The sequence below is a fragment of the Takifugu rubripes genome, chromosome 6 (genome assembly GCF_901000725.2).
Source record: "Takifugu rubripes chromosome 6, fTakRub1.2, whole genome shotgun sequence".
Classification (NCBI taxonomy): domain Eukaryota; kingdom Metazoa; phylum Chordata; class Actinopteri; order Tetraodontiformes; family Tetraodontidae; genus Takifugu; species Takifugu rubripes.
The window spans coordinates 12,044,029-12,066,647 of record NC_042290.1 but is presented as its reverse complement, the minus strand read 5'-3'; the positions used below and the strand labels follow the sequence as shown (position 1 = coordinate 12,066,647).

General features: G+C 49.8%; 4 protein-coding genes across 7 annotated transcripts; 2 read left to right on the top strand and 2 right to left on the bottom strand.

Moving 5' to 3' along the window:
• Positions 1–2: 2 nt before the first annotated feature.
• LOC445967 (fucosyltransferase 7 (alpha (1,3) fucosyltransferase)) lies at positions 3–3,383 on the top strand. 4 transcript variants are annotated; one of them, XM_029837046.1, is made up of 4 exons: positions 3–590; positions 1,318–1,421; positions 1,540–1,587; positions 1,948–3,383. In XM_029837046.1, exons 2-4 carry the CDS (start codon positions 1,419–1,421, stop codon positions 3,046–3,048), a joined length of 1,152 nt encoding a protein of 383 aa, XP_029692906.1. In that variant the 5' UTR covers positions 3–590; positions 1,318–1,418; the 3' UTR covers positions 3,049–3,383.
• A 65-nt stretch (positions 3,384–3,448) lies between these two features.
• Positions 3,449–6,321, bottom strand: pou5f3 (POU domain, class 5, transcription factor 3). Its single transcript, XM_003965601.3, is given in 6 exon segments — positions 3,449–4,246; positions 4,316–4,480; positions 4,691–4,821; positions 4,962–5,073; positions 5,189–5,377; positions 5,379–6,321. Coding segments are annotated over 6 exon segments (1,428 nt in total). The 5' UTR covers positions 5,949–6,321; the 3' UTR covers positions 3,449–3,985.
• A 1,977-nt stretch (positions 6,322–8,298) lies between these two features.
• LOC101074484 (neural proliferation differentiation and control protein 1) lies at positions 8,299–19,615 on the bottom strand. Its single transcript, XM_003965602.3, has 9 exons — positions 19,303–19,615; positions 14,584–14,733; positions 10,513–10,614; positions 10,227–10,433; positions 10,069–10,135; positions 9,900–9,990; positions 9,718–9,797; positions 9,525–9,624; positions 8,299–9,307 (listed from the first exon to the last, which is right to left on the bottom strand). Exons 1-9 carry the CDS (start codon positions 19,412–19,414, stop codon positions 9,236–9,238), a joined length of 981 nt encoding a protein of 326 aa, XP_003965651.1. The 5' UTR covers positions 19,415–19,615; the 3' UTR covers positions 8,299–9,235.
• An 872-nt stretch (positions 19,616–20,487) lies between these two features.
• Positions 20,488–22,228, top strand: LOC115246466 (eukaryotic translation initiation factor 4E-binding protein 1-like). The gene is made up of 3 exons (XM_029837649.1): positions 20,488–20,752; positions 21,704–21,898; positions 21,987–22,228. The coding sequence occupies exons 1-3, from the start codon at positions 20,617–20,619 to the stop codon at positions 22,013–22,015; spliced, it is 360 nt and encodes a 119-aa protein (XP_029693509.1). The 5' UTR covers positions 20,488–20,616; the 3' UTR covers positions 22,016–22,228.
• The last annotated feature ends 391 nt before the right edge of the window (positions 22,229–22,619 follow it).

Genomic DNA, 22,619 nt, shown 5'->3' with positions numbered 1-22,619 from the left:
TAAATGCGGGCGCTTTCATTTTTAAGGTAGCTGGTAAGACGTCGCCATGGTAATCTGTGATTTTGGATTGTGTTTCATGTCGAGATGAGCACTAGGGGTCGCTAGAGTGCACAGAATCCACACATTCTTTTAAAGATGACTTAATAATGAGCGTTATTAATCTTCAAGAGTGGTTGTGCAGGCCAGGAAGTGGCGTCTAAAAGCTTCTCATGAGAGCGCTTATTGCGGCACATTATGGTGTTGCACAGTCACACCTTGGTTGCACAGTCACACCTTGGTTACAGTCACACCTTGGTTGCACAGTCACACCATCTTGATGTTTCCATCACTTCATGAATGTTCGGAGGATCTACAGAGGAGTCGTGTTCCTCCTTAAGGTCATCTGCTCGAGCACAACTGTCACAGTGGATCACTTCCCTTTCTACATCGGTGCACAATGAGTTCCAACCCTCCTGTGGTTTTAACCGAGAAGGGGTGTGTGTGAAGAAACGAGGGGCAAACGAAGGGCAGAGGATCTCCGCGGGTGTTTCCATGAAGAGGGTGTTCCCCTCCAGCTCAAACTCGGTGTCGCCGCTGCAGCTCCTCTTCAGGTCAGTGTCTTTTTATTCCTGCATCTCTGAAATGGGACTAAATTTACATTTTAAATCAGCTTTGAGGGGACTCGACCTGCTGCTGAGAAAGATGCCACAAAGAAGCTGAAGCTTTCACCACATCCTGTTGTTTTCTTCTGTGGGTGCCACACTGATGGGTAGAGAATGTACAAAAGCAGCCTCCAACATTAACATGGTGGAGCTTTAGCCATCAGGTCGTGTCCCCCCGTCATCACTGTGGAATGGGCTGGTGACAACTTAAGGTGGTTTAACTGAACACATCAGGAGAAGCCCGTTTGGACTCTCCATCCCCGGTCGGGTTATTGGTCTGAACTCCGGCAGCAGAATTCATGTGGTTGCACTGAAACCACGTTGTGATTTAATTGTCTTAGGGTGAAAGTTAAGCTGATCAGGGACCTGCAGGGCTGGTCCACTCCGGACCCATTCAGGCCTCCCTCCCTAAATAATTTAGATCATTTCCTGGTTGAAACTTGCTGTTTTACGTTTCAAGTTTCCCAATCAAACCGAAACTGAACATTTCTCAAAGAGGAAACACCTTTTTACAATTTTTACACCAAAAATGTTGAGAAGAATCATCAGTCACCTTAAATGAATAGAAAAAAGATGGAAACAAAGTAAACGAAGGAAATTCTGCTGGAATTAAGTGAGAGCGGGAGCTTTGTGTGAGATTAGTAACTTTCTTTCTCGTGTGTTCACATGAACGAAGGTGAAGAAGAGAGCTTCCAGAAGGCTGTAATGTTCTGGTCCTGACCCGAGTCACTGGGTCACTGGGAGTACTGGGAGTACTGGGCCTCACTGGAGGTCTTCATGGTGAGTCGGGGGGCTTCTTGTGGGTTTTTTACCTGATGTTGAACCTTTAGCAGTTAAAATAAAGTGCTGACATCATAAACGTCCTTTTTTTGAGCAGAGTCACTTTTCTCCCCAGCAGCTTCCTCAAATGCAGCAACTTCTGCACGACTTCTTGGAAAACACTCTTGTGAGAAAAAAATAATGTTTTTATTTTCTTAGAATGACGTGAACCTATGTCACGGTGAAAGAATAAACCCTCCCAGAAGTTTCCCCTCTGCATCGTTGCACGGGAGAGGTCATGCTGACGCCAACCAGCAGGGGGAGCTGTAATGTTTTTAACCTTAACACAATCCTGCATGTCTGTAAAGGCACCAGGGCAAATGTAAATGTGTCCCAAACACTCAGAATCAGATCAACACTGAATATACAGACACAAATCGGGTCAAAGGTCAGATAAGGCCCCTATGTAATTTCATTAAAACTCAGGGAAACAAGTCGTTGTGTTCCACACAGGTCAGACTGACCGTTCCTGTTGCTTCTGTGCCAGGGGGATCCCAGCACCAAGACTCCTGCCCCCCGCCTGGTGAGGGTGTACCTCCTCCTGTCCCTCCTCTGCATGTTGTCCCTGGGATTTCTCTGGCGGTGGCAGAGGGTCTCCCAGGCCCTGACGAACCACACAACCTGCTCTGGCCTCGAGCGGAGCGGCAGGAGGAACCTGACGGTCCTGCTGTGGTACTGGCCCTTCGACAAGCCGTTCAGCCTGACTGGCGACGTGTGCTGGGACAAGTACCGGATTCCGGGCTGTCGACTGGTCAGCCAGCGCTCCCTGTTTCCCACCGCTGATGTGGTGGTGTTTCACAACAGAGAGCTGCTGCAGCGGCACGGAGATCTGCCCTTTGACCTCCCTCGCCCGGCCGGCCAGAGGTGGGCCTGGATGTCCCTGGAGGCCCCCAGCTCAAACCTGAAGCGGTATTCCAACGTCTTCAACATGACCATATCCTACAGGAGGGATGCCGATATCACCATTCCCTACGGCGAGCTTCAAGCAGGAGAGGCGGGCGGACATCTGACGGGCGGCGTTCCATCAAATAAGAGTTTCCTGGCATGTTGGGTCATCAGTAACTACAAGCGCCATCACAGGAGAAGCAAAGTCTACAAGGAGCTCAAAGCCCTGATCCCGGTGCAGGTTTACGGCCGGTGGACAAGGACGCCGCTCTCCTCCGAGGCCCTCTTACCCACAATCTCTCGCTGCTACTTCTATTTGGCCTTTGAGAACACGATCAGCAGAGACTACATCACCGAGAAGCTGTGGAGGAATTCTTACCAGGGCGGGGCCCTGCCTGTGGTGCTGGGCCCTCCCGTAGAGGACTACAGCGCCGTCGCTCCGCCCCGCTCTTTTGTCCACGTTGACCAGTTTGCCTCGACTAAAGCCTTGGCGGAGTACCTGCAGCAGCTGGCTGCGGACCAGCAGCGTTACGGGCGGTACTTTTCCTGGAGGCGTGACTGGAATGTGAAGCTGCTCACCGACTGGAGGGAGCGACTGTGCAGGATCTGCGCCCAGTTCGCCAGGTTAGCTCAGCACAGAGTTTACACCGACCTGCACGGCTGGGTCAGAGATCTTAACAGCCGCCCTGACCCCAATACTTGATTATCCTGGTCCTCAAACACACCAGAACCAGCTGGAAGCACTTTGTAGCACCACTTTAGCCTAGCATGCTGTTGCTACTGGAGACATGGATTGGGATGAGTTTAATACAGGTGTGGTTATTGCCGGTGCCACCTGTTCTGCTTTAAATGAGACTGAACGTCAGTATTGAACGTCATATATTTCCGTTAGTTGACAAAACTGACACATGTAAAATGACGAGACTGGAGAAAAAAAAAAAAAACCTTTTACAGATTGAGACTAATGTCAAGTTGCCGTACAGGTCATGGAAGAGTTTATTTTGGGGAGAAATGGCTCTAAAATCCTTTGAAAACAAGAAATAAAGATCCCTGAAATGAAGAGCGGCAGGTTACGGGTCAGCAGACGACAACAGAACCACTGATGAAGAAGCAAAATCTTTTACTGTGGGGAAAACACAAGTTTGCACAGAAGTCAGACATTTTCAACATTAAAGGCAAATTCAGAGACACTTTAAGGCTTCAGGTGTTTTGCAAACATGGTTGAGGTCAACATTACAATAATTTAATGGCTGCACGGCTCGTTAAAGACGCCACATTCCCAGCTTCTCATTGCACTCCTCATTTTGGACTCAAGATTCAGTTAAAACCAACTGGGCTAAAAAACAAAAAAACTCAATTTCTATGGTGAAAGTGGCTTCTGGATTCATTCCATCTCATTTTGATGCTTAGAAATATTTGCTAAAGAAAACAACCACATCAACAACACATTTAAAAAGGTTTCAAAAAAAACAAACGCGTCCAGCATTTTAAAAGCAAGCGTGTGCGGCGGTGACGTTTAGACCAACGCCGCCGCCCACGGCAGCACCGCCGGGCACATTCTGCTCAAATGTTCAGTCAAACACTGGATCGGGTCCGGGGGGGGGGGGGGGGGGGGGGTCCGGGGGCCCACCCGAGCAGGTTTATCCAGTCAGGTGACCGACAAGTCCGGGGTGCAGGGATTGTTTCAGGACGTCTGCCCGGTGGAGCTGGGGCATGTAGAGCGTAGGAGGGGGAGCGGGGGGGTAGCCGGGTGCTGGGTAGCCCTGGGTGGTGATGGGAGAGGGGACCATGTTCAGTGGGGAGGGGCTCTGCTCGTAGTACTGGCCCTCGCAGTCCTCGTCCAGCGGCAGCGCCAGGCGCTTCCCCTTCTGCCGGCGGTTGCAGAACCAAACGCGCACCACCTGGAAAAGGAGACACGGTCAGAAAAATCCCCGCGGCAACAGCGGAGGACCCGCGGCGCCCGTACGCACGTCTCTCTCCAGGCCCAGGTCGTCCGAGATGTGCGTGATCTCCTGCGTGTTGGGCTTGGGGCACTTGATGAAGTAAGCCTCCAGGGCGGAGCGCACGGCTCCTTCCAGGCTGGTGCGGCGCTTCCTCTTCCTGGTGTCCACGAACACCCGCTCCACCTTGTACATCTGCAGAGCAACAGTCGGGCGGGATTGAGACCTCGGACAATCTCGTGAACATTCAGACGCGTTTTCCTGCTGAGCTGGCCGGGGGTGGGGGGCCAGATTCAGGTTCACTCAGCAGGATGTTGGCGGGGCCTGAAAGGCCCCCAACGAGCCTGTGAAGCTCGGCCATCATCTCTTGTTGTGTAAACTAGCCGGCAGATGCCTCAAACTTACGTCCTGGGGATTTTCCGTGGTCTCGGCCTCGTTCAGCCACTTCTGCAGCAGCGGCTTCAGCCTGCACATGTTCTTGAAGCTCAGCTGCAGAGCCTCGAAGCGGCAGATGGTCGTCTGGCTGAACATCTTGCCTGCAAAGCGAGAGCGCGGTTGCGTTTTTATGCATCTGATGCAAAGACAAGTGAAGGTCAGAGCAAAACAACTGGTCTGAACTCAATTTGAGGTTCCCGCCCCAGTTTTAAACCCATGTCCCCCCCAGTCTGAAACTCACCGTACAGGTTCCCCAGAGCCAGACCCACATCAGCCTGGGTGAAGCCCAGAGTGATGCGTTTGTGTTTCAGCTCTTTGGCGAACTGCTCCAGCTCCTCTGTTGTCAGAATCTCCTTAAGACAAAAGACAAGAATTTTACCAACCGCACATTCGCGTTTACACCGATCACTCTCAGCGATGGGTGTGTGTGTGTGTGTGTGTGTGTGTGTGTGGTGGGGGGGGTCCTACCTCCTCCGAGTCGCTGCAGCCGCCGCTGGAAGAGCCGGTGCTTCTTGTCGAAGAGGCCGGGTTCTGGCCCGAGGGGCCGCCCGCGGCCTGAGTCGCGTTCCCGCCGAAGAACACGTTTCCGGGGAGCCCGCTGCACGGGGGCGAAGGGGACAGTGAAGGCGACGACGCAGAGGGTGTGGGGGGGGTTTGGGTTGTTCGCGCCGGGCGGCGTGGTTTGGGTCATTCCGGGCCAGAAGGACGGGTTCCAGGCCGCGGAGTAGAACACTCCGTGAGACATGGCGGAGGAGGCCGGCGGCGTCGGGTACTGCTGGATCTTTACATCGGTGGAATAATCATCACCGGCGTCCTTTTCGATCTTCACCTCGGGCAGCTTGATCTGCTCCCGGGTCTCCGCGATGGGGGGGCTGATGTTTACCGGCTGGGTCGCTGCTGCTACACCGGGTACCTGACCGATGTACTCAGGCGCAGCAAAGGGATACCAGTGCTTGGGCTGTCCAAAGTCTCCAGCCTGGGGGTCGGATCCCCGGTAGTCAGTCGTGACCGTTGGGAAAGGGAAGAAGGTCTGCGCGGAGCCGGGTGTGATGCCACCGAACGCGGCTTTGTTGTAGAAGAGCCCCGGGTCTGGCAGGACGCCGTGGGGAAACTGGAAAGACGCAGGGGAACCCAAATGATCCTGACCGACGTTCTGGACGCAAGTGTTGGCCCTGCTGAAGTCAAAAGGCCGACTTTGCCCCCCCGGGCTCTGCGATCCCTCAGACATCTCCAAAACGCTGCGAAAGCCGAGAAGCTTCAAACCTAAAAGAGGCCAAACTTAGTTGCTCATCCGCTTCCAGTTCACGCACAGACTGTGGACGTTAAATAGTTCTCCAGAAGCCCCTCTCCGTATAAAAAAAGTCCGCCTGGTTAATGCGCAGAACCGTGGAGCACCTCAGCAGCAGAAGGATCTGGCGCACCATAACCACCGACGCGCCTCTGGCCTACTCCATCAAGCCGAGTGTTGGAAACAACCGACTCAGTTTCAAGCTCAAGCGCTCCTGTCGCGTCCGCGTCAACAAGCTTCCCTAATCACCTCTGCGGGTGTTGGACATCACCTCACCTCTGCGCTGATTGGCTGCGGCGCACAATTACGCACAGCTGATGATGGATTTGTGAATGACCTTGATTCTCCCTGAGTAGTGGGCGTGTTTTCACACAAACTTTGGGCCTTTTAAAAACAAGCTCTTTATCCTACAGGCCTGAAATTACGCAGGGAAATATCCGACACCAAAAAACGGTTAAAGCATATTTACATTGCTAAAGAGGCTCCTGTAAATATAACGATCATGTTTGTTTAAATGATTCTCCTTTTGGAGTCGCTTTGATATTAAAATGTAACACACCGAGGCTTTAAAGTCCAACATTTAATCTGAACCTAAAACAAGCTGTAATTGGAACAATCGCGAATGAAGTTCCACTGAAATTAGGAAGCAGATTTTGCCTTCTCGGTTCAGCGTCTCGGAACTTTTGGGGCTTTGTTGTAAAACTCGAGTTTAAAAGGATCGAGAAGCCTGAAGCGACCATCAGGTGAAGTTGTGCAGATTCTCAGCTGATGTGGAGCCGCTCCCCCAGCCGCAGATTGCGGCAGGAAGACCCACTGCAGGGAAGGTGGGGAGAGGGGGGGTGGGTGCGCATTGTACAAGCCGGCCCCGGGGGCACCCTGTGGATTTCAGATCCCGAGTTGCGATGGTCGAACCATTAGCTCCTTTTCAGATTGAAACAATAAGTCTCAGCCTTTGATTCCGCCCCGCACCCACCTCCTCCTCCCCCCTTTCCTCCCCGAATATCAGGCTGGTTTCACCCAGAAGGCGTCCAGTCTGCGCCGGCCTGAAGGTCCAAAACTGGTCTGGTCCCGGCTGGAATGTTTCTTAACCTTTGGCATCCAGCAAGAGCCTGAAATCAAGTCAGCAAACATTTCACAATATTACGTCTTAAAAACAGATCAAATTTATTTAGAAATTGTTGGGCTCTTCTCACATCTTTACCTCTATATTATTTATTATTAGACCAAACCGTCAGAATTGGTCACATTTCTACAGACCTGCACTAATTAAAAACGGTCTTTTCTTTCTTTTCTTGTCATTCTTATAAAATCAGACCCTTACTGAGCATTTTATAACTGTATCACTAAATTAATCACGTAAAATGACCCGAACTGTTAAAGATTTAACGATTGAATTCCCTTAATTCCCAAGAACAAGAATCCAGTTTAATGGTTTTATTAGTGATCGGGATCTTCAGTTTTCTGGGTGGAAATAAGAGACATGAGAAGTGCAAATCTTCACCCTCCCTGATGAGGAGACCAGAAGATCTTTAAAGGACATCAAACCCTCCTGCAGCAGCTTTGTCCCGGGACATGGACTTGAGAGGGGGATTGTCATGCAAAAGACAGGAGGGAGACACAAGAGAGGACTCAGGGAGAAGGAGAGAGTGAGGCTGTTCAGAGGAGGGGAGAGGAGATGTGTGGGGGGGTCTGAGGAGATGTGTGGGGGGGTCTGAGGACCCCCACCCCACCCCCCAGGTCTCTCAGATGTGGCTTCTTTAAAGTGGCCACTTTAGTCATCTGCTCCAACCTGGCAGAGAAAGCTTCAGAGGAAAGCCCCCCCCCCAGTTTAACCAGTCACACCAGTGCAGTGAAATCCACGTCTGCCATCGGCAGTTTCAGTCAGCCGACGTTCAGGAGCGGAAACAAATGTAGACGTTGAAGAATGACCTCGGAAAATGAAGCAAAGCAGCCCCGAATATCTCAGATTGGTGATAAAATCAGACTTTCTGTGGAGATCAGGGTGTGTGTGTGTGAGTGGGGGGGGGGGGGGGGTGAGGCCATGGAGTGTGTGAGTGGGGGGGGTGGAGTGTGTGTGTGTGTGAGGCCATGGAGTGTGTGAGTGTTAGTGTCTTTAGCTCCTCACCAGTCAAGTTACATTAAACTCAGGAAGTCTCCCTGCACCTGCTGCTGATTCTTATCAGAACTGCCTCCACTGAATAAATGCAACATAGATCTGTGAGTCACACACACACACACACACACACACACACACACACACACACACACACACAGGCACAGGAGCCAGAGACCTGGTGAGATAAAAACTTTTATTTCCAGTTGTGGCTCTGCATGTACAAACATCTGTAAAAAGTGACGCCCTTCACTCTCGTACATGTTGCAGCAAACAAAGGACGTGGATGGAGAGAAAAGAGGGTCAGAGGAGATCCTTCAGAGTCGGATCCTTCAGAGGAGATCCTTCAGAGGAGATCCTTCAGAGGAGATCCTTCTGAGGAGATCCTTCAGAGGTGGATCCTTCAGAGGAGATCCTTCAGAGGAGATCCTTCAGAGTCTGATCCTTCAGAGGAGATCCTTCAGAGGAGATCCTTCAGAGTCGGATCCTTCAGAGGAGATCCTTCAGAGGAGATCCTTCTGAGTCGGATCCTTCCTGCCCTCCTTCACTCTCGTCTCCTTCATGATGTCGTCCAGAGGAAACATCTCTTCACACCAGTCAGTGAAATCATGCAGACTAACATCAGCAAAGCTCTTCGCGGTTACACCTGCGATAATATCTGATCTCAAAATCCTATTTCACAAGAAATAAAGTGACCAACACCAACTTTTTTTAAATGCTGCCTCTGTGGAGGGGAAATGAAACTTATTTAACTTATTTTAGATCACGTCTAAATGAGAACTTTGAGGAGAAATCATTAAAACAGAGAATTCAAAGAATTTAAATCAAAGAGGAGTTTAAATCACACCGAAGAGGGAGGGAAACGGCTGCCGGTTTCCATAATTCTATAAAAATATACTTCGGAAAAAAGAAAAGATTTGAATTAAAGTCAGTTTGTTGAGCCAGAAAACACCGACAAGTCAGAGGGAAGACGAGACAACACAAGGAACACCTCTGGTTTTAGGGTGCCAACGCATGCAGACGTCTCAGGACGATGAGGTGTGTGTGTGTGCGTGTGTGTGTGTGTGTGCGTGTGTGTGCGTGTGTGTGTGTGTGGGGTCCCTGTGTTCCACGTTCACTTGTGATTCCCCTGATAATGTAAATTGGAATCATCAAAAAGAGGATTCTTCACTTCCATCTCTCCAGTCTGCAAAAGACAAACAAAACGAGTTTTTGTAGTGTCGTGGCGCCACTGTTCAGAACAAACACATCGTTACAGGTCACATCCCATCACTGTTGCTAAGGTTACAGTTAAAAATGTCGTGTTTGATGTAAACAGCAGCTGATGTGTGGTTACATATGTGTCATTACTAAAGTAGCTCTGCGGCGAGCAGGCGATGGCGTGCTGCCACGCTGGAACTAACCGGCGCCAGTCCCGGACACTCGTACACCGTGAAGTCTCCGCCCACCTCTTCCTCGTCGGACGTGATCTCGGGTTCATGCGTGTTGTGTTCAGGTTTGTGGCTGCAGGGGGAACGACGGCGTGATGAGGTCACAGGAAGTGGTTGAGAAAGGAGAAGAGAGTTTTCAAAGGGCAGAAACAGGAAAAGAACCTACTGTCCCACTGAGAGCATCTGCTGCTTCCGATGTTGGTAGTGATACATCTGGGCGCTTTGAGCCAGAGTTTTATCGCCCATCTGAGGAGGAACAAGGTATTTAAGTTATTTAATTTAGTTTAAATGTTGTAATTCTGTGTCCAGGACTGCTGCAGATGTTTGCCGGGGGCGTGGTCAGCTCACCGAGGTGCCACCGGCGGTGGCGGCGGGCGCGCCGACCCCTCCAAAAGACGGGTAGTCGACCTTTTGAGCCAAACGCGACCCTTTCTGTAACCTGCAGGGGGCGACAATGATCGCTCGCGTTGTTTTAAATGTCAGTCAGGCTGGTGTGACTTTGTGTGTTGATACTCACTGAACGCAACAGACGGTGCCTATAATCACCGCGGTGACGCCGACCACCACACACACCGAGATGATGACTGTGGGGGGGGGGGGGGGGGGGGAGCAGAGGGAGGGGCAGGTGAGACGCGTTTGAGAGGCCAACATCAGCGGCACGTCGGTCAGACTCACTGATCAGAAGGTGGTCTTCTCTGATTGTTGGGGACACGTTAGGACCAACTCGCCCCACAGCGTTGGTGGCCCTCGGCGGGGGGGTGGATGTGTCGGGGAGGGGGGCCGCAGTGTTGGGGTGCAGGGCGTCACGTGACTGACTCTTCAGGGCGAGCAGCGACACGTCTGTCCTGGTTTTATTAGCATGATTGCGGCGGCGGGCGCCGGCTGTAGAGAAGAGAAGTAAACGTTGGTGTGGTCGAACCCCGAGAACTCAAACAGGAAGTGCTGTTCTGGGCACACGCACCTGGGTTCGTTACAGGCCGGAGCTCCGTGACTTCCTGTTTGGCGATGACAGACTGAAGGAAGTCGATCTCCTCATCTGGGTCGCTGAAGAAGGCGGATTGTCCTGAGGAGAGACGCACGTTAAAAGACAGAATTGGTCAATTTAAAATACAGCAAAGAGGAAAAGAATTATCCAATAATTTAGCAACCATGGCAACAACATCGACACAGAAAACATAGTTACACATAGTTACAGCCATCGCTGATCGATGTGTGTGTGTGTGTGAGTGTGTGAGGTGAAGGAGTGTGTGTGTGTGTGTGTGTGTGTGTGAGAGAGAGAGAGGATGGAGTGTACGTGAGTGTGTGTGAGTGTGTGAGGTGATGGAGTGTGTGTGTGTGTGAGGCCATGGAGTGTGTGAGGCGAAGGAGTGTGTGTGTGTGTGTGTGTGTGTGTGTGTGTGTGTGAGGCCATGGAGTGTGTGATTCGAAGGAGTGTGTGTGTGTGTGTAAGGCCATGGAGTGTGTGATTCGAAGGAGTGTGTGTGTGTGTGTGTGAGGCCATGGAGTGTGTGAGGCGAAGGAGTGTGTGTGTGTGTGTGTGTGTAAGGCCATGGAGTGTGTGATTCGAAGGAACGTGTGTGTGTGTAAGGCCATGGAGTGCGTGAGGCGAAGGAGTGTGTGTGTGTGTGTGAGGCCATGGAGTGTGTGAGGCGAAGGAGTGTGTGTGTGTGTAAGGCCATGGAGTGCGTGAGGCGAAGGAGTGTGTGTGTGTGTGTGTGAGGCCATGGAGTGTGTGAGGCGAAGGAGTGTGTGTGTGTGTGTAAGGCCATGGAGTGTGTGAGGCGAAGGAGTGTGTGTGTGTGTGTGAGGCCATGGAGTGTGTGAGGCGAAGGAGTGTGTGTGTGTGTGTGAGGCCATGGAGTGTGTGAGGCGAAGGAGTGTGTGTGTGTGTTAGGCCATGGAGTGTGTGATTCGAAGGAGTGTGTGTGTGTGTAAGGCCATGGAGTGTGTGAGGCGAAGGGAGTGTGTGTGAGGCCATGGAGTGTGTGAGTCGAAGGAGTGTGTGTGTGTAAGGCCATGGAGTGTGTGATGCGAAGGAGTGTGTGTGTGTAAGGCCATGGAGTGTGTGATGCGAAGGAGTGTGTGTGTGTGTAAGGCCATGGAGTGTGTGAGGCGAAGGAGTGTGTGTGTGTGTGAGGCCATGGAGTGTGTGAGGCGAAGGAGTGTGTCTGTCCGTGTGTCTTGTTTGTTTGTAAACTGATAAAAAGGGAGACAATACAACACTTGTTAAAAGTCCCCACGTTCAGACAGTGAGCTGCATTCCTGTGGTGTTGCACAGGTCTCCACGGAGACCAGGAGTGTGTGTGTGTGTGTGTGTGTGTGTGTGTGTGTGGCCAGGGGGAGGACACACCACAGGGAGCCGGGAGCAATCAGCCTCACCCTCGCTGGGCCTGAGTGGCTACAGTCACAATAGCTCATCTCCAGCTGCTAATGGAGGTTTTCCTTTCTAAAGTTCTGTTTGGAGGGTTGGAGCTCCGAAAAGAGCGAAAATGTCTCCAGATCTCCGTCTCCTCCACCATCTGGCTGCCCGAGCACGTCCGACACGGCGCCACGCCACTCTCACTGTCTGCTTTGTTTCAGCCTCACCCCCCTCCAGCACGGCCATTAGTCTCTCCCATAGCAGGTGTCCGTGGGGGCGGGATGTACCATCTGCACTTTGAAGGTGGCTCAGAGCTCCAACTGTGCCCCCCAGGAGTGAACCTGCTTCATCAGATGCTGCTCCACACTCAAAACAAGGTTTCTGTTGCCCTGACAAGACGGGGTGAGTTTATTGACAGGACAAGAATATATTTATGGACGTTAGATCACAAAAATGTTGGTGTTTGGACCTTGTGTGTGTGTGATTGTGTGTGATTGTGTGTGTGTGTGTGTGATTGTGTGTGTGTGATTTGTCACTGCCGTGATAATGACCCATAACCTGTTGAGAATTACCCAGAAGGCAGTGGGCTACCACAAACAAACAGTAAAGAGCTCACTCACGCACGTTTGTTCCTGTTCCTCCATTTAATTCCCGTCAGCTTTTTAAAGTTCAGATAATTCAACGAATTTAAAAACCGTTCAAAGTCAGGGAGATCCTGTGGGATCATGTTCTGCCCAAACCTGCAAATACTCTTATTTGATCTCTTAATTTGTCACAAGCAGAAGTGAAAGGACGCATTTAAACTCACCGTGTTTTGCTGCCCCCTAGAGGACAGGCTGAGCTAAAGAACCCTCCTTAAACATTTTACACACCTATTTTTTCATGAGCTTTTTCTGTGGTTTATGGGTGAGAAACAAACCTCCGTTTCCATCAAACGTGAAAACCAAACTGACAAAACCCAACGTCTCTGTCAAAAAGAACCTTCAGATGTGGAATAACCACAAAAAAGGTTTATTTTTGGACAGAAACTCGTGGGACGTCCTCGTTCAGAGAGAATATTTATCTGTTTTTTTGCTGCTGTCTCTTTGATCCAAGTCAACAGTGTCGCAGGGTTTTACTGCTTAAAACTCAGGAACAGAAGAGGAGGAAGAGCAGCAGACTTCAGCACACGCATGAAACACACACACACACAAACACACACACACACACGGCGTGTTTACTGACGACGGGCAACACCTACATGTCAAATACACGAAGGTTCCAATAAAACAGAGCTGCTGGAATCAGCCAAACAGCCTCCATGTTGAATAATTTACAAGGACGTCAGAAAGAGGAAGAAGAGTTTGTGGAGCAGTAAAAGTGGATCCATCAGCAAAAACGCCGCTGTAACTGTTAAATTAGCCCCAGGTTCGTTAGATTAGCCCCAGGTTTTAATGGTCACCATAGAAACAAGGGCAATATGCTGTTGATCAAAAGACTTTTAAAAGGTCCAAAATAAATAAATTCCTCAATCTCTGTTAAAAAAGGCTATTTTAATGGTTTTTCATTTATTCTTTTTTTCTCTGTTGCTTTAATGAGTAAAAAAAACAGAATTCACATCAATATGCCTCAAGTCTTTGTATCATGTCAATAGTGTGTGTGTGTGTGTGTGTGTGTGTGTGTGCGCAGGAGTGAAAGAATCTTGTTTCCCGTGACGACCACTGTGGTCTCTCAGAGGTTTATGTAACCACTTTGGGGAGTTAAGCGGAGCTCAGTGATGTGTTGGATTTACGAGCGCGTGTATGTTTGCGCACACACACACACACACACACACACACACACGCACACACACACACACACACGCTTGAACAGCATCCAGACCAATCTAAATTATTAAATCCTCCCACACAGAGATTGTGCAGGTCAGACAATGATAGAGCGGAGTAAAAGAGAGAGGGTAAGAGAGGGTAAGAGAGGGTAAGAGAGGGTAAGAGAGGGTGAGAGAGGGCGAGAGAGAGGGGGAGGGAAAGAGAGAGGGAGAGAGAGGGTGAGAGAGGGCGAGAGAGGGCGAGAGAGAGGGGAAGGGAAAGAGAGAGGGAGAGAGAGGGTGAGAGAGGGCGAGAGAGAGGGGAAGGGAAAGAGAGAGGGAGAGAGAGGGCGAGAGAGGGGTGAGAGAGGGCGAGAGAGAGAGGGAAGGGAAAGAGAGAGGGAGAGAGAGGGTGAGAGAGGGCGAGAGAGAGGGGAAGGGAAAGAGAGAGGGAGAGAGAGGGCGAGAGAGAGGGGAAGGGAAAGAGAGAGGGAGAGAGAGGGTGAGAGAGGGCGAGAGAGAGGGGAAGGGAAAGAGAGAGGGAGAGAGAGGGTGAGAGAGAGAGAGAGAGGGTGAGAGAGGGCGAGAGAGAGGGGAAGGGAAAGAGAGAGGGAGAGAGAGGGAGAGAGAGGGCGAGAGAGAGGGGAAGGGAAAGAGAGAGGGAGAGAGAGGGTGAGAGAGGGCGAGAGAGAGGGGGAGGGAAAGAGAGAGGGAGAGAGAGGGTGAGAGAGGGCGAGAGAGAGGGGGAGGGAAAGAGAGAGGGAGAGAGAGAGAGGGAGAGAGAGAGAGGGTGAGAGAGAGAGAGAGAGATGGAGATCATGCAGATGATGAAGATTAAAATGTAGAACAATTAAAATATTCAAGACAAATCTCTCATTATTTCCTACCGTGTGGGCGGAGCTCCTCCCTCCCTACGCAGCGTCCTTCCTTGTTCTCCACCAATGAGGCGAAGCAGGGGCCACAGTGGGAGGAGCTACGCCTGCAGTTTAGGCGTCCTTCTCGTTTACAGTGTGAGGGTGGGGGGCATTTATGGGTGGCTGTGAGAGAGCGAGAGAGAGAGAGAGAGAGAGAGAGAGAGAGAGAGAGAGGGAGAGAGAGAGAGAGAGAGGGGGGGAGAGAGAGACATCACGTCACCACATTCTGACAGTAAAACAGTTTAACACTGGTTGAAGGTCACCGCCCTTCAGGTCACCAGAGAACCAAGCCCCCCCCCACAAACAGCCAGCATCGGCCCCGACGTCTCCCCCCGACCCGGTTTCAGGTCTTGACGTGTCCGGATCACGCCACGGCTGCGTTATCTCCAACGGTGACCCGCGGCGGCGTTGGTACAGGTGACGTTTCCCGAATAAGCGCGATAAGAGTGTTTGGACAGCTTCAGCAGCCTTTTCACAGCCGCTCTGGTGAAACCTCAGATCAGTTCCATCATCTGGCCTGATTTCCGCTGCTCTGACACAGAAACCCAGAATGGGAGCGGACGACGACGCCAGCGCCACCGTTCAATCAGGTAAAATTCCAAAATCATGAATCCACTCAGGGCTTTTCTAAGGGATCGCTATGGTAACCACCGGCAGATGAAGCCTGTCCTTATTCATCGTTTTCCGAGCATGTTTGCAGCTTCTGCTTTGTCTTTATTTCTATAATGAAGCTGCAACAGGTCACATTAAATATGTGCAGCTCTAATTTGATTCACTTATTTGCTCTCCTGCTGCTCAGCCGGATCATGAAAACAACACTCCAGCGCTTCCTCCGTCCATTCCGGATCTTTCTGCACCTCTGAAAGGCCTAAAGATCAAAGAGCTGCTCGATGACGACTCGTCATCTCGCCTCTTCGGTGGGTTTGGACTGAAAAAGTCGGGTTTATGTCGTCATCCAATTCATAACACAAACGACAACTTCTGTTGCTCCCTCATTAGCCGCTAACAGGCTAGCAGATGCTAATGTTGTAATTATACTAATGATGTTTTTGCAACACGACGCACGATGAGAGACGAACACACACCAAACACACACTCGTGTCACACACAGTCAGGGGCCGTATGCGACCCAGCGATCGGGATCACTGAAACCTTCCAGGTCAAAGGTTAAAGGATCCACGGCTCCACTTCCTCCCAGTACGGCCCAAACGTCCTGGAATTGCTGCTCTGTTGTTCTGTTTATCGCTGGAGTGGAAAGTTAAGTTTTTACCAACATGTTAAACTGGTTTTATTGGTTTTATTTGTGTACGTGCACAGCCGGAACGCGCCTGGTTAGCAGGAGCCCTTGGGTGAGCTGAGCAGCTTTGGGCTCCAGAAGAACTGAGCACGCTGGTTTCACATGTTATGAAACCAAAGCTGCCACGAGCTCACGTGTTTTTATGGTTTTCACTTCGTCCCGACTGAAGCGCGGAGCGAGGACGCCGCTCGGAGCGTCCCGTCCTGTTCTCGGCGCCGTCTCGGTTCACGTCTGTCTCCCTGATTAGATCACTCTCATCTCCTCGCTGCTTCTGTTTTCTCCTCTGTTGTCACCATTTCCCACCAATCATCAACCACTTCCTGACCTCTTGCCAGTTTCCTTCATCCAATCAGGAATAATTTAATCCTCAACCCAATCCTGTGTAATTGTTAACAGTAATAATAGTCGGGGCGGCCTGGAGCAGCAACTGCAGCGCGGGTAAACATCTCCATCGCGGAGCCGCAGAAAACTTCAACCAGTCCATTAAATCACAGACGAAGCTGCGGCCTCGTTATTGACGTCCGTCATATTTGATTGGTTATTGATTCTGCTGTCGTACACAACAAATCTGTCTTTGTGAGGGAGAAGAGGAAAAGGAAATGAGTCAGACTAAGTGGTTGAACCATTGTGCATATATAAACTGTGCGCGTGTGTGTGTGTGTGTGTGTGTGTGTGTGTGTGTGCATGTGTGAGATAGCAGACAGGAAGTGAGCCAAGCACTCCAAATCAAGTGGAAACATTCGCTCAGTTCTCCTCACTTTACACCTCCAGCCCGATCAAGCCTTCGCCCCTTTTTCCACCGCTGGTGTTTTTTACCCAGCATGCATCTGCTTCAAATAACAAAGGCAAACAAATGCCAACTTCCCGCTCTGTTTTTATTGTTTGGGAAAGTACAGCCGAGATCATTTGATTCAAAGTTTATTTGTTCTGTCACAATGTCAACGTGGACGAGCCAATCTGCCCCGTTGGGATTGTTGGTGCCATTATTTGTTGTTCTTTGTGGCATCTCGACCACAGCGGAGTTTCGGCCTCGGCTGGAAACACAAACATCAGCAACAAACGTCTCATAAAGACCGGGTTACAAGGCTGTTATGATCAGCAGGGTGGATTCCAGCCGAGTTTGTTCTTGGGGAACATGACATAATGGAAGACAAACAGAACCGCTTCAGTCCTGGTTTATCGTTTCAGTGTGAATACGATCAAGACCTTCAGATGAGGAAGCTCCTCTCCAGGTTGAGGAAAGAAAACCCCAGAGTTCAGACACCATTGGAACAATTCCAGCTCAAATCCAGCAGGAAACAGGGACTAAGGCAACCGAGACTAAAGGAAGTGAATGTAAAATGAAGGAATGTGGGTTTGAGGCTGTTTTTCCGGCCGCCCTCCTCGGCTGTCTCAGCTCTGCCTGTCAACAATGTTTCTCACGCCTTCACGGTCTGGGCCAGCCGGGCCGCTGCACCCGGACGTGCACGTTGTAAAGAATCAAAGAGCAGATTTGAGAGTGTGACTCTGGTGGGTTCGGGCCGGCTGGGAAGGTCGTGGAAAACACGGGTTTAATGGCATGACGAGGCTGATTAAAGACGCCGCCGTTGTTATGACAACTGTCATCAAAGGAAGCGTGTTTGGGGCGAGCGGCTCGGGTTTTGGCTCAAGTCTTTTCCTGGATGGGAAACTGGAATCATTGGGGCCACAGGGGCCACAGCCTGGGCTGCCCACAGGGGCCACAGCCTGGGCTGCCCACAGGGGCCACAGCCTGGGCTGCCCACAGGGGCCACAGCCTGGGCTGCCCACAGGGGCCACAGCCTGGGCTGCCCACAGGGGCCACCACAGATGGACGGGGCTCCTGGCTCCATGCTCTCACTGTTTCCACTCATTTTCCTTTTCTCCCACCACAAAAGAGCTTAAAAGGTATTTTTTCTGATGACTTCCTGGGAGCAACACTCACGTCTCCCTCTAAGTGAGGTGTTTCCCACCAACCAAAGTCTGAAAGCTTCCACCTAAAGCTGGAAAACGGCTCCACAGACGGTTAAAGGTTGATCCATTAGGGGAGAACTGGCCGGAGGCAACGATTCCCTGAATATTAACGGCAACACTCAGCTCAGTGACAAACGTGTCCTTTAAACGTGTCAATGATCAGCCTGAATCACCCAGACGAGCCAGGAAGTGAAGGGAATTAGCCCTGCTCTTCCCTCCTGGGAACCTGCTCCTGGGAATATTTACATATGATGATGTGGCCGTATTTGCACGTCGCTCCGCTGCCTTTATTAAATGTGTTTTCCAGGTCGTTCAAAACCATTTCAGGTGAAATAATCATTTGTTTCTGAGAATGACAAATCTCCGCTTGATCTACAGCACCACGCGGAAACAATACCACACTCACACACACACACACACACACACACGCACACGCACACGCACACGCACACACGCACACACACACGCTGGCACCAACAAAGCTGCGTTCAAAGCCGTCAGAACGCTTTAATGATCGAGTAACAGGAAAATCTTCAAGGTGACGTTTGTCTCTTTTCATTCCGGCACAAACGAACATTCCAACGTTATCGTCCCAGTTTTGAGCGTCTAATGAAACAAAATATGCTAAAAATACGTGGCAGCGTCTTCCAAAAGTGATCTGTGATCTGGTGATCTGTTGTGTGTGAGGATCATGTGGAACATCTGTGAGGAACGTCTGAGGGTTAAAATCTGGAATTCAAAGGAAATGTTCACCAATATGCGACTCTGGTGATAGTCGGTGTGCACATGCACACGTAAAGCGTTTGGTGTGTGTGTGTGTGTGTGTGTGCGTGTGTGTGTGTGCGTGTGTGTGTGAGAGAGAGATTCCGTGTGAGAGTCCAGCTGCTGTTCTCTCACAGGGCTTCTGTGAAACTGAAGCAGATTATCTGATTATGTTTCCCACACACACACGCACACACACACACGCGCGCACACACACATCACTTATATGAGTGTTTCCAGCGGCTGAAACTGTTTCTGGATGAATTTAATTAAATAAAGGAAAAAATAATAATAATTAAATTCAGGTTGAAGCTGCTGTCAGTTTAAATCCTTCATGGATTCTTAGTTTTCACATTAATTAAACAATGATAAATCAATAACTAAATAGCGCCACAATATAAAAAAAACCCAAATACGTTCCTTGGAAGAAAGGAGTCATTTAACTCGATTCTTATCGCTCATTGATCACGCTGACAGAATGAAGGGAGCTTTTCCTCGCACACTTTTCCGCGTCCACCTTCTGGTTCAACCTGTCTGAATGTGATCGGAGCCGACGGGACATCCCGTCTGAACCGGACCCAACAGAATCACTTTAAACAGGATCAAAGAGGGTGGTTCTCAGAGCGGAGCCCACCGCTGCCGCGTCTGTGTCGTGGCCCTACCTGGGAGGCCAGTGCTGACGGGGAAGAAGCACAGCAGGGCCGCGGAGAGGAGCAGCGGCGACGCGCGGCGCCGGCGTCCTTTCTGCGGCCTCAACAGCAGCAGCAACAGCATCCTTCGGGTCTTCTCTGGGGTTACCACCAAGGATCGGTCCCGTCATTCCTCATCACTCGTCTCTTTTTCTGTTGTTTTGGGGGGTTTTTTTCTGCGCGAAGGCTTCAGCGTAAAGCGCAAGGAGCGGTAAGCCGATCAGGACGCACCGAGGGGCGGTCTGTCCTCACAGTGCGCGCCGTAATCCGGCGCAACTACAGATAACAGAGCTCCTGGCGGCGGAGGAGGGAGGGTGCGCGCTTGAGTGCGTGCGTGCGTGCGTGCGTGCATGTTCGTGTGTGTGTGTGTGTGTGTGTGTGTGGGGGGGGGGGGGCAGGTCGACTTCAACTGTTTCCTTGGAAACCTCTTTAACACGAAAAAGCGTAACAACATTTCCACAGTTGTGACAGATGTGGCCACAGAGGCGGTTTAAACCTGGTCATCTCATTTCATCTCCCCCCCGGACGCCATTTTGAATTCAGACGCATCACTGAAGCGCAGAACACGTGTGAAGTTTCATTTTTGCTTCTCATTAGATTAAAAAAAACATAATTCATAATTCATCTGCAACTGCAATGGGATGTGTTGATCAGCGAAATCCCAAATCCAGCCCCAGATGTAAAGACCAATGGCCCAGAGTGGAATGGAGCCTTTTGTTAAATATCGAGTGAACTTTGGAGTTAATTAATGAAAAATAAATCCTCATTAAATCGGCAATGCAAATGTTGGAAAATGCTGAAATTAGAATAATCTCCAAATGAACATGAACTGCAAACACACTTTCTAAAATTCCGTCAGCAGGGGCTTTGACTGATTATATTATACCGTTGTCATGACAATCTCCGTCAATATTTCGAGCTGTCTGAATATGTCAGTCAGTATTGTTACACAACTCAAAATTAAAAGCGCCCCGTCATTTCTCAGTATTTTGCCTCATATGGAGCGTTCCTGTTGTTCTTTTACAGGACACCTATGGATGTGGTCGCGTATAGATATAGGCGGACACAAAAGAGGCGCTACGTCAGCAGGAAACTACAAGTCCCAGGTGCAGCGCCGCCCCCTGTTCCAGCCAATCACAGCTCTCCGCTGTGTTTTGGAGGAAGTGACAGGCTTGTTTGGGATGTTATCTGGCCACGTGCAGACAGCAACCTGCTCCTGAGTTCGGTTGCGGGTCACTCTCACTTCGTCCGCCACACCTGAAGAAACTGTCCCCGGACTGAGTGGACATGTCAGCGGGAGGTCAGGCCACCAGGAGCCGGGAGATCCCGGCGGTCAGGCGCGTCGCCATCCACGACTCTGCGCACATGCCCCAGGATTACTCCACGACCCCGGGAGGGACCGTGTTCAGCACGACCCCAGGAGGTGACCCGCGCTGCGGATCACTAACTAAAGCTTAGGGCAATAATTCTGAGCAGGATCCAACAAGAGTTTAAATGATTTATTTGGAAACTCGATTGAAAAAGAAACATTTACGAGGCGTTTAAAAGCAAAATAGAAGATGGGCTTTTCGATCGCAACTAAATGTTGATTTAGAACCTGTTCTTAAGGGTAGTTTAAACACCTTTGTATATGAATTAGTTATGACAAGGGCAGATCGACCGTGGTTTGAAAATGGCCCTTTTGAGGACCCTCACAGGTCTGCTTAGTCCTGTCAATGTTTGACAGTGTTGTGGCCTCCTGCAGGCTCTGGGGGTAACTCTGTGTTCACTGTTTGTGCCTGTTTTAATGACACGAATGCAATGTTTTCATACTTGCTGAGCATCAGGCCTTTGAGCAGCTTTAAGCTGCAGATGACAGATTCAGTCTCAGAATGTGACCTGTGTTTGTGTTGTAATTATCTTCTAACATGCTTTCCTCCGTCATCAGATTAGCTCCTAGCAAAAACAAGATGCGTGAAAGCAGAAAATACTTGAAAATCGTGCATCTGTTGCTGTGGGAACAGTGAGGCTGCATCCACATGTCGGACCCTTGTGGTCTGATAACGTGTTCTGTTCCCACACTAATGCACACAAATAAAACTGGGCTACAGCAGGAGTATCGGCATCAGTGATGAAAAATGAGGTCAACAGATAAGAGACCGCTTTGAATTTGAATTTAAATTATTTTTTATCACCTCTCAAATGCTTCCAGATGTTTCAATCAGTGAAAGATGTCTCCTTAAAGTCTTATAATAACCAGAGGGCCTTTAAATTGTATCTTCAGTTGGACGCAGGCGGAACGCCACTCGCATGGACACTTTATAGATCTGGAATATAAGCCTGCAGTCACAATCTGATGGAGCATTTTTGGGATTACAAGTGTTGTGGCCCACAGGTACCAGGATTATCTATGACAGGAAGTTCCTGCTGCAGTGCCGGTCGTCTCCTCTAACGCGCACGCCTCCCAAACTGCCGGACATCCCAGGGGTCACCAGGCCGATAAAACGCACCTCTTCCTGCGACTCGCCGCAGCCTGACGAGACCCCGAACAACAACGCCGAGCACGGCGTCCACACAGAGGAGAATGCAGGTAAAAAGGCTTTTTTCTTTACAATAGGATCATTTGACATCTGTCGTGCATTTCTGTGATTTTAAATCTTTTTTTCCTTTTTTCTTAGATGATGCCCAGTTTGAAATTGATATCTGAGGAAAAGATGACAAAGATTCTCAAGATTACTGTTTTGTTTACTGTGAAGGGATAAAAAGGTTTGAATAATTTCAACTTGTTCTAAAAATCGAGGAGGACTTTTTTTCTGCTGGATAAGGATTTTATATTCTTTGATTGGCATTGTTTGTGATTTTGTACCATATGTGATGTATTTAAATGCAAAAAAAAGTCATTAAAATGTAATCTAACTTTTATCTGATCTTTGTCCCTATTGTCATTCTTTATTGATTGGACTGTGATTTTGCGTTTAGCCACTAGGGGGCAGAAATATTTATTCCAAGATGTGATGACCAAATATTTCCGGTAGGTGGCGCTTCGATGCTCATCGAACCGACCACGAGCCGAAAGACGGCAATTTGGTCTTTGACGGGGTCTTTCTCCTCCATTTTCTTATCAATATATACTCGTTTTGTAGCAAACCATATTTTATGTTGAATGTATATTTTTGATTCATGTTTTGATTTTACTTTTATCTAATGTACAATGATTTTCCTTCTGTATTCAACTAAAAAAGTTGCCTTGTCTCATCTATAACTTTTCTCTGATGGCTAAATAACAAAACCTCCGGCCTTTTCTGATAAGA

What these genes read in the sequence shown, in the direction of transcription:
- LOC445967 (XM_029837046.1), top strand. An exon ending in ACTTCTTGGAAAACACTCTT is followed by an intron (nt 1,588 to 1,947) that starts GTGAGAAAAAAA and finishes CTTCTGTGCCAG; the next exon opens with GGGGATCCCAGCACCAAGAC.
- LOC101074484 (XM_003965602.3), bottom strand. Translation starts at nt 19,414, where the DNA reads ATGCTGTTGCTGCTGCTGTTGAGGCCGCAGAAAGGACGCCGGCGCCGC. An exon ending in GGAGGAGCTCCGCCCACACG is followed by an intron (nt 10,615 to 14,583) that starts GTAGGAAATAAT and finishes GTCTCTCCTCAG; the next exon opens with GACAATCCGCCTTCTTCAGC. An exon ending in CAGATGCTCTCAGTGGGACA is followed by an intron (nt 9,625 to 9,717) that starts GTAGGTTCTTTT and finishes TTCCCCCTGCAG; the next exon opens with CCACAAACCTGAACACAACA.
- LOC115246466 (XM_029837649.1), top strand. Translation starts at nt 20,617, where the DNA reads ATGTCAGCGGGAGGTCAGGCCACCAGGAGCCGGGAGATCCCGGCGGTC. An exon ending in GTTCAGCACGACCCCAGGAG is followed by an intron (nt 20,753 to 21,703) that starts GTGACCCGCGCT and finishes TGTGGCCCACAG; the next exon opens with GTACCAGGATTATCTATGAC. An exon ending in CCACACAGAGGAGAATGCAG is followed by an intron (nt 21,899 to 21,986) that starts GTAAAAAGGCTT and finishes CTTTTTTCTTAG; the next exon opens with ATGATGCCCAGTTTGAAATT.